This window comes from Vipera berus (genome assembly GCF_964194415.1).
Source record: "Vipera berus genome assembly, chromosome: 11".
Taxonomy (NCBI): Eukaryota; Metazoa; Chordata; class Lepidosauria; order Squamata; family Viperidae; genus Vipera; species Vipera berus.
In genome coordinates, this window is record NC_138214.1 from 10,563,626 (window position 1) to 10,572,830 (window position 9,205).

At 44.6% G+C, this 9,205-nt stretch overlaps 1 protein-coding gene across 1 annotated transcript in view; it reads left to right on the forward strand.

Moving 5' to 3' along the window:
• Nucleotides 1–8,865, forward strand: part of CHM (CHM Rab escort protein) — a 58,441-nt gene extending 49,576 nt beyond the window's left edge. The window contains exons 13-15 of the mRNA XM_081336567.1: nt 3,266–3,355; nt 7,007–7,176; nt 8,022–8,865. Of these exons, the coding sequence (XP_081192693.1) occupies nt 3,266–3,355; nt 7,007–7,176; nt 8,022–8,207 (446 nt within the window). The 3' untranslated portion in view covers nt 8,208–8,865. The remainder of the gene's footprint in view (nt 1–3,265; nt 3,356–7,006; nt 7,177–8,021) is intronic.
• Nucleotides 8,866–9,205: the final 340 nt, after the last annotated feature.

The window sequence follows — 9,205 nt, forward strand, 5'->3', positions numbered from 1 at the left end:
GGATGACAGAGAATGAGGTGGCTGGATGGAGTCACTGAAGCAGTAGGCGTGAGCTTAAATGGACTCCAGAAGATGGTAGAGGACAGGAAGGCCTGGAGGAACGTTGTCCATAGGGTCGCGATGGGTCGGACCCGACTTCGCAGCTAACAACAACAATTACAGATGGATGCAAATCATCCTTTTATTTAATAGGTTACATTTCAGTCACAGCTTCTCTCGTTAGTTATGCAGTAGGCTGTACCAATCAAGGTAGCTGATTAGGTTAAACTTGTTGATTAGGTTAATTCATATGTGTGTTGAAATTTAATATAAGGGGCGGATAGGATGAAGTCACACCTCTTCTATAAAATGGATCCTTTGGATTAAATCAGGGGTGTCCAACTCTGGCAACTTTAAGCCACGTCGGCTGGGGAAATCTGGGAGCTGAAGTCCACAAGTCTTAAAATTATCAAGATTGGACACCCTTGGATTTGAAACAGGAGTTTGGTGTGTAAAACTGCTATTTCACTTTTAAAAAACCTTGGGTTCCCAATATTCCTTGTTAAACCTTCGCTCCTTCCTTGTTTTCATCAATTGGATTGTGCTCAGTTCTGTCACAATCAAAAATCCGTAAGGATCAGAAACACCACACTTAAAACTGGATTGTTATATGGACAGGAAACTGTTTTGAAAAGAAATAGAAACGCTTTTCCGGTTTCCCCCCTGCTTTCATATTTGTGGGGATAGTAGGTTACTTACATGCAGCAGATAAAACACTTATTCCCTCCGTTTGCACAAGTGTTGCCATCAATTTTCAGTGAGGTCCCACAGGGGATGCCCTTCCCCCTCCCTCCCCTGCACACGCCCCCCCCCCCACATGCTGCCAGTCTTTGGATTAGAAACTTGGTAGGACACCCACACCCTCCTTTTGCCACCGGCATCACAAATGGGAAATTTCTGCTTTAGCAGCAGACACAGTTTGCCTCATTACTTACCTGGACTTGCATCTCTGCCTATTTCTCCCCCCTATTATTTAAATCATTTTAATAAGCTTTGGAGAAAAGGCTCCAATTATGTATTTACACTTCAGGTCAACGGGACTGTTAATGCTCATTCATTAAAATGACAGATGGTTATCTTAATTTTTTCAACTGTTGTAAGAAGACGCCACGGGAAGCCTCCGTCTGAGAGCCTTTCACACCCAAGCTTGGTTTTCCTCCGCCTGGCTTAATAGCTTCCCTGTGAAATGAAGGGTGCAGGCAAGTCCTTGGCAGAAATTCTCAGATGCTTGACTCAGCATGGCTGGTTGGACTCGAAGCTCAGCCTAGGCTGAAGCTTCTCCAGCCCAGGAAGCGGGGGGGGGGGAAATAAATTACCGGTAGTCCTTGACTCACGACCACAATTAAGCCCAAGATTTCGGTTGCTAAGTGAGCTCTTAAATGAGCTTTGCTCCATCTTATGACCTTCCTTGCCACGGTTTTTTAAGTGCGTCCCTGCAACTGTTTAATTACTAACACGGTTGTTAAGCGAATCCGGATTTCCCCCATTGACTTTGCTTGTCGGAAGGTGGCAAAAGGGGATCACGTCTCTCTCTCTCTCTCTCTCACACACACACACACACACACGTCAGTTGCCAAGAGTCTGGATTTGGATCACGTGACCATGGGGATGCTGCAAAGGTCATAACTGAAAAACGGGTCCTAAGTCATTTTCTTCCGCGCCGTTGAACTTCAAACGGTCACTAAACAAGATGTTGTAAGTCGAGGACTGCCTGTATTACGTTTTGGAAAGAAACCATTAAAGCAGTTGAGGGATATTGCAGCATGCAACAAGGCACTCTTTTCCCCAATAGCCCCATTATGTTTTCAATTATTCCAGTTTCCTTGTCCCACCTGCCCCCATTTCTCCATCAGTTTCCTGACCCACTAAAGTCTTGATTTGGGGTTTTGCTGATTAGACAGGTTTGTTACAGAAATGGCTAGCATATATTAATGCGTAAAAGCAAAAAGTTGAGCTGCAATGCTATTATCTTCTACTTTGCTAAAAAGAGTCAGAAGCCAATGCTTTTTTATTATTATTTTCTCCCTTTCACTCTAAGCTCTCTCGTCTTTCCTTTTTCTTCCCTTAGTTTTCCTTTTTTTTTATTTCCCTTTGTATTTTATATTAGGACAAACTAATAAAAAATTTGAATCCTGAACCACTAAACGGCCCTAAATACGATTGTCCTCAAGTTGTTCTGTGTTCCCCAGACATGCCGCTGCCTCTCTTATCTTTCCTCCTTGACCTCATTTTAGCATAAAAATTCAGGAAGTGTTATTAATACCTGGTAATTAGAACTCCAATCAATAGACTACTTTTGAATTTCAGCCAGATAGAGAGGATTAGATAACTTTCAAGAAAGGTCCTTCATCCTTAGCTTTCCTTCCTTCCTTCCTTCCTTCCTTCCTTCCTTCCTTCCTTCCTTCCTTCCTTCCTTCCTTCCTTCCTTCCTTCCTCCCTCCCTTCCCTTCCCTTCCCTTCCCTTCCCTTCCCTTCCTCCTCCTCCTCCTCCTCCTCCTCCTCCTCCTCCCCTTCTTATCCCAAAGATGCTTTTTCACGAGGCAACTGGATTTTCTTGTTTTTCTTTGAAGACGTTTCGCTTCTCATTCAAGAAGCTTCTTCAGCTCTGACTGGATGTCTTCAAAGAACAACAAGAAAGCCAGTTGCCTCATGAAAAAGTGTCTTTGGGATAACTATGACCTGGATGGCTGCGAATCCCCACAGACATTCTCTCCTTCTTCAAACCCTTTAAGAAAAAATATTCAGTTTCGAATGCTGGGTTACGAATCATCATACAGGTTGCCATGGCTTTGGAGGCAGAACTTAAGATATTGGTGGGAAACCTTCAAGACACAAAGAATACTGACTGACTCTGCCTCTATCACAAGGAAACTGCCCTGACCAGTTTTATATGCCACCTGTCATCTTCATGCTGTGCTTCAACTTGAGTCATTCTGAGTCATCAACGGACAAATAATTGAAATCAATCAATTCAGGGATCAATACATTCTTTGCTCTGCCTCAGCCAAGATCCATTTCTTCCACCAGGCCTTTAATCCTCAACGGTTGCTGTTTAAACCTTCTTGTCAGCCTTTGATTTTTTTTTTATTTTTTTGTGGTTTGGGGTCCTTTTGTGTCGTTGCTAGTCACCTTGAGTTTTCATTACCAATGGCAAGACAGGATATATAAATTGAGCGAATGAATCAGCGCATTGAATAACCACTTTGCTCTACCATTCTTTCAACAGATTTGGTTCATTTGACCTGTCCTTCCATTCAAACGGCTAAAGAGGACTTGACGCGTGTGGTGGAGCAGTTATTCAGTGTTGCAGAAACAGGTGAAGTGGAGGGGGGGGGCGGAGGGGGGTTGTTTAAGGTTAAACAAAAACGAAGATTTGCCATTTTTCTTCCCATTCAAGGTGCCTGGTACCCATGCTGTAGTCATCACCTGGCTAAATGTTAAGTCAGACCGTTGTTAAGCGCAATTTTGCCCCCATTTTACAACCTTTCTTGCCACGGTTGTTAAGTGAAGAGCAACAGAGATGATTAAGAGGCTGAAGGCTAAAACATATAAGAAACGGTTGCTGGAACTGGGTATCTCTAGTTTAACGAAGAGAAGGACCAGGGGTGACAGGATAGCAGTGTTCCAGTATCTCAGGGGCTGCCACAAAGAAGAGGGAGTCAAGCTATTCTCCAAAGCACCTGAAAGCAGGACAAGAAGCAACGGATGGAAACTAACCAAACAGAGAAGCAACCTAGAACTAAGGAGGAACTTCCTGACAGTTAGAACAACTAACCAGTGGAACAACCTGCCTCCAGAGGTGGTGAATGCTCCAACACTGGAGGTTTTTAAGAAGAGACTGGACAGCCATTTGTCCGAAATGGTATAGGGTTTCCTGCCTGAGCAGGGGGTTGGACTAGATGACCTCCAAGGTCCCTTCCAACTTTTTATGATGATGATGATGATGTTAGTAACACAGTTCCTGAGTGAATCTGGCTTCCCCCGTTGACTTTGCTTGCCAGAAGGTTGCCAAAAAACCCGATCCCATGACCCCGGGACACGGCAACCGTCCTAACCAATTGCCAAGCCTCCAAATTTTGATCACACGATCGTGGGACGGCTGCAACGGTCATACGCTAAGTGAAAAAACGGTCATAAGTCACTTTTTCCAGTGACGTCGTAGCTTAGAACGGTCTCTGAGCGAAACTGTTGTTAAGTTGAGGAGTATCTATAGTGCAGACTTCAAAAGATCCCCAGTGTCTGCTCAGCTTCGTGCTCTGCTCGGCTTTCCTCTCCTCTGTTCCCACTGGCAGAGAGACTCGGAAGTAAAGACGGGCAGATCCTTCGCTTCAAACCGGAGCTTCAAGTGCCACTTAATTTTCGATCTTGTGCTGCGATCGAGAACCAGCAGAGCCCAAAAGAGAGTGAAAAAGTGGCTAGGCTGCCTCTGGACATTGCCTTCCCTCCTCTGTCCTCAGCGGCTCCCCCTCCCTTTTTTTTCTTTCTTAGCATTAATCTTAATGTTTAAAATGGTCTTAGTTTTGAAGTGATGTATTGTTCAGAAGCTGCCCGGAGTTCGTTCAGAGGAAGCCTCGGATCAGAAGAGTCCTCAGGTGCACTGAGGCACTGAGAAGGCAGCTTTCACTTGACACATAGGCCTTTTTATCATCAAGATGAGGTAGTGGTCGTATTTTAATTAAAATGTCAGAACAAATACTGTCGGAGTTATTGAAAATGAATCACCAGATAAAGCGAGCACTGGGCCATGGCAGGTCAGAGAAGCAAAGTCACCGAAAGGAAAAAGGACTTTTTATTCATTTTCCGGCCTAAATTATGAAGAAGTAACTTTTTTTTTTAATAGTAGGAGTAGGAGGAACTTTTCATAATATTCGAGAAAAGGCTCCATTCGCCCCCCTGGCAGATGGTCCCTCCCAAACCACGCGAGAAGAAACGAACTATTATTTTGGGGAACGGTCGTTGGAAGGTTGCAAGGCAGAATTTTGAGGGCTGCTTGGTGCTCCCTGAGCTCGCTCGTTCTCTTGCAAACGTTTCATTAGCCTAACTAGGGAACATCATCAGTGCTAGGCAACATTTTGTGCACAGGCGCAAATAAGTGTGTGGATAATTTTCCTTGTTGCCTGCTAGATGCTCTACCCCCATTTGCCTCTTTTTAAAAATAATAATAATAATATAATAATAATACATTTTATTATTACTAAATAATAAAGACCTGTAATACCATCAGGCGACCCATCTCATGTCCTTGAGAAGAACATGGAGGGTGGATAGGTGGCTAACAATGCCAAATCTGCTCTAAAGATCTGAATGACAGTGGGGCCAACCATCATCAACCATCATCATCGTCATCGTAATAGATGCCTTTGGTGCAGTGCCAAAAAAACTGGAGCACCATTTGAACCCCATCGGCATTGTTGTGGTGGTGCAGTGGTTAGAATGCAGCACCGCAGGCTGATTCTGCTGACTCCTGGCTGCCAGCAGTTCGAGTCTCACCAGCTCAAGGTTGACTCAGCCCTTCCATCCTTCCGAGGTCGGTCAAATGAGGACCCAGATTGTTGGGGGCAAGAAGCTGACTCTGTAAACCGCTTAGAGAGGGCTGCAAAGCACTGTGAAGCGGTATATAAGTCTAGGTGCTATTGCTATTTACAAAATCACCATCAGTCAGTTGCAAAAGGCAGCTTTGATGTGAACAGTTTGCATCCTGCAGCAATACTTTTAACACCCTCAAACAACATCTGCCTTTCCCTGGTCCTCGGGAAGGACTCAATAGGTGTACAAAACTGGCAAATCCAGTCTGAACACCTGGCTGGCTGTGCGACAGACATAATAATAATAATAATAATAATAATAATAATAATAATAATAATAATAATAATAATAATAATAATAATAATAGGAATCTGAGTTGTTGGGAAACCAAGAAACCGTCTCAAGCAGGCAAAGTTAGAAAACGTTAGTGGACTACAGTAGTTACTTTGTCTTCTGGTCAATGGGAGTTCTCAAACTGTCTCTGCCCACTGCTAGTGTTGTGATTCAGCGTCAGCCTGTGATACCGGCAGCTGAGTCTGATGATTCTGAAGAGGAGGAGGGGTTTGGAGAGCCTTTGGTGTCAGAGGGAGACTCTGATGCACTGCAGGACTCTCAGCCTGGCCCTTCCCATCATGTTCCTCATCAGACTCAGCCATGTGAGCACGAGGTATTGGACGTAGAGGATTCACAGCTGGATCTATTCAGGGACGGTAGGAGCAGGAGGCAATCCAGCAGAGCAAAACAGAAAGGCCATGAGGCAACTCGGTGAGAGGAGGAGAAGGCAATGATGAAGCCACACCTTGGGACTGCTGATAAAAGGGGAAGGTGTGGGAGGTGCTGGTTGCTGAAGGCAACCGTTTGAAGATCTTCTGCTAGAGTCCTGGTCTGTTATTCCTGTTTGAACTCTTGTTTGAACTTTTGGCTTAAGTCTTGTTTGAACTTTTGATTTCTTTGTAAATAAATTTGGTTGGGTTTTATAGCCTGTTGACTATAAAAAGGGGTTGTCCCTGACATTCAAACAGGGCCGGTCGTAGGCTGGAACAGAAGAGCTAGGAGACCCTCCAGGGCTGCCAGTTTGTTTGTGAGGGCTCTTTAAATTCCAAATCTTCTTCTGTCCCATAAAGCAGGGGTCCCCAGCCTCCAATCCGGATTGCGGCCCATTGGGAACCGGGCCGCCCAAGCAGCGGGCGAGCACGTGAACGTGCAAAGCTACATTTGACCCAGTGGCGGGCAGGTGCGGGGGAAACATCTCTCCCCCCTCACCTCCCCCCCATGGCCATTCTGCAGAGGTTGAAAGGTTGGGGACCGCTGCCGTACATTTTCCTTACCTTCTTCCTTCCAGAAGAATCCCCCGTGCTTTGTCTTTCGGCTTTCGCTGAATTCTTAAAAGTTTCAGCTCCCCTGAAAGCTGGAGGCTAAGACAGTTATCTTGTGCTTTCAGAAGGCAAAGATGAAGGGGCAGGAAGCAAACCCCAGATCCTGTGGTCCGTGTATTTCAACATGAGGGATTCCTCCAGCGTCGACAGGTCTTCGTATGAAGATTTGCCCTCCAACGTGTATGTTTGTTCTGGGCCAGACGGTGCACTTGGGAATGATTGCGCCGTCAAACAGGTAAAATGATTCACTTTTCTGGATAACGTAGGAATATAGATGAGCAAAGCAAGCAACTTCTCTCAGGCCGAATATATATCAGGTATTATTTTGGGGTGGGTGGGTGGGGGAGGACTGAATACTAATTTAAAACGTCTTGCGTGTATATTCCCTCCTTGCCTACGTCCTTTTAAGAAGGAATGGCGATTAGATTCTTCGTGGTTTCAGAACTTGAAAACGTTTACTTGTTTGCTCCTACAGAGCCACTTATTAACGAAGCGTCAAGCGTGTTTACATGTTCTGAGCCAATTTCTAGATTTAAAAACTGCCTGTGTTATGGTATGGGAAAAGAGAAACATTTCTCTTGGACTGTCTCTCTTTTGATATCAATTGAATTCAAAGCCCGTGGCACTGTGTTCATACCTCTTTCCATTGTTCCCTGTCTTTTTAACACAGAGGTGAGCTTACTTATAGCTCAGAGTCTATGAGTAGTAACTCACTTCAAAGTCTTCTGCTGACAGTGTGTTCGGTTAAAAACTATCCTGGCAGCTTGGCAGGCTAGGAGGGAAAATGGAGGGAGGGAGGGAGGAAGGAAGGAAGGAAGGAAGGAAGGAAGGAAGGAAGGAAGGAAAAAAGGAAGGAAGGAAGGAAGGAAGGAAGGAAGGAAGGGAAGGAAGGGAAGGAAAGAGAAAGAACTGGGTCAAAGCATCTAGCTGCTAAATTGCATTGGCCGCCGTCTGTTTGATAAATAGGTTTAACAACCTATTTGTGATTTGATAAAATAGCCATATTACACAGGAAGGGACTCTGATAAAATGAAAGATTGCCCCAAAGACTTCCAAAACAATATATTGGTTTTCTGACAGGCTGAAGTCATCTTTCAAGAAATGTTCCCCAGTGAAGAATTCTGCCCCCCGCCTCCGAATCCAGAAGACATCGTCTACGATGGAGATGGGACCCAGCCAGAAGACCCTGGATTCAGCAAGCCATCCGAAGGCCAAGCAGAGAAGGTGCCAGAGAAGAACCTTAAAGAAGAACCGCCTCAGGAATGAGGCAGCGACAAGGCCAGAACCGAAGCCTCGTGGCTCCAGATCCTGAGCAAAGTTCCAACACTTGTCATGCATCATGTGTAACTCCCAGGAATTTTGGGGTGGGACGTTTGCGGAGTTGGTTAACAGACTGAATTGAACTGGGAATATGAAGGGCCTTCCAGTCGTGGGTTAAAAAAGTATTACATGCTCAACTCATTTCTCCTCAAAATCCATGTTAATATCTTGTAAATAAGGCTTTCAACGGATTAGGCCAGTTGGCCAAAGTCAACAGTAGCTCCGTATGTCAGGGGTAGGCAACCTCGGCTCTTTTATGACTCATGGACTTCAGCTATGCTGTCTCAGGAATTCTGGGAGTTGAAGTCCATGAGTCATATAAAAGAGCCGAGGTTGCCTACCCCTGCCATATGTCATTTGGCTTGTTTTCAAAAGAAGGGCAAACTGATTCCCATGCATTCCCACCTCCCCAATCCCCTCTCGTTGGGAACATCTGTCTTCAGTTACGGCACAAATTCTTCTTCCTGAAAGGAACACCTTTCAAATATTAACACGGTTCCGTTTGGCTTGCTGTACAGAATAATATCTGAAGTGGCTTTAAAACTCACTGTCTTAAACTCAGTATAATTGCATAATAAAGCAGACAGCATAGCTTTCTTGGAAAGGGTAAGCGGATCGCATTTTTTAAACATTCAAACACCTGTATGCTGAATTGGCCGTTGGCCAATTTTTGAACTGTTCCAAAAAAGAACGTTCTAGAAAAGGACAACTTGGTATGGCATGAGAAAGGAGAAGAAGCAAAGCACGTTAGACAGGTACGGCTCAAAAGATGATACTTTTTTTTTCTTCCAAAGGAGTCATTTATCGGTGGGATAATTAATCATGTTTAAGAAAGATAAGGTTAATTGAATTTTTTAACGAGTGGCGGTGTTATCCTTCAAGCCCGTTGAAGTTCATTCAATATTCACACCTTTTTATTCCCCTGCTGCTGAAGTGATCCAGTA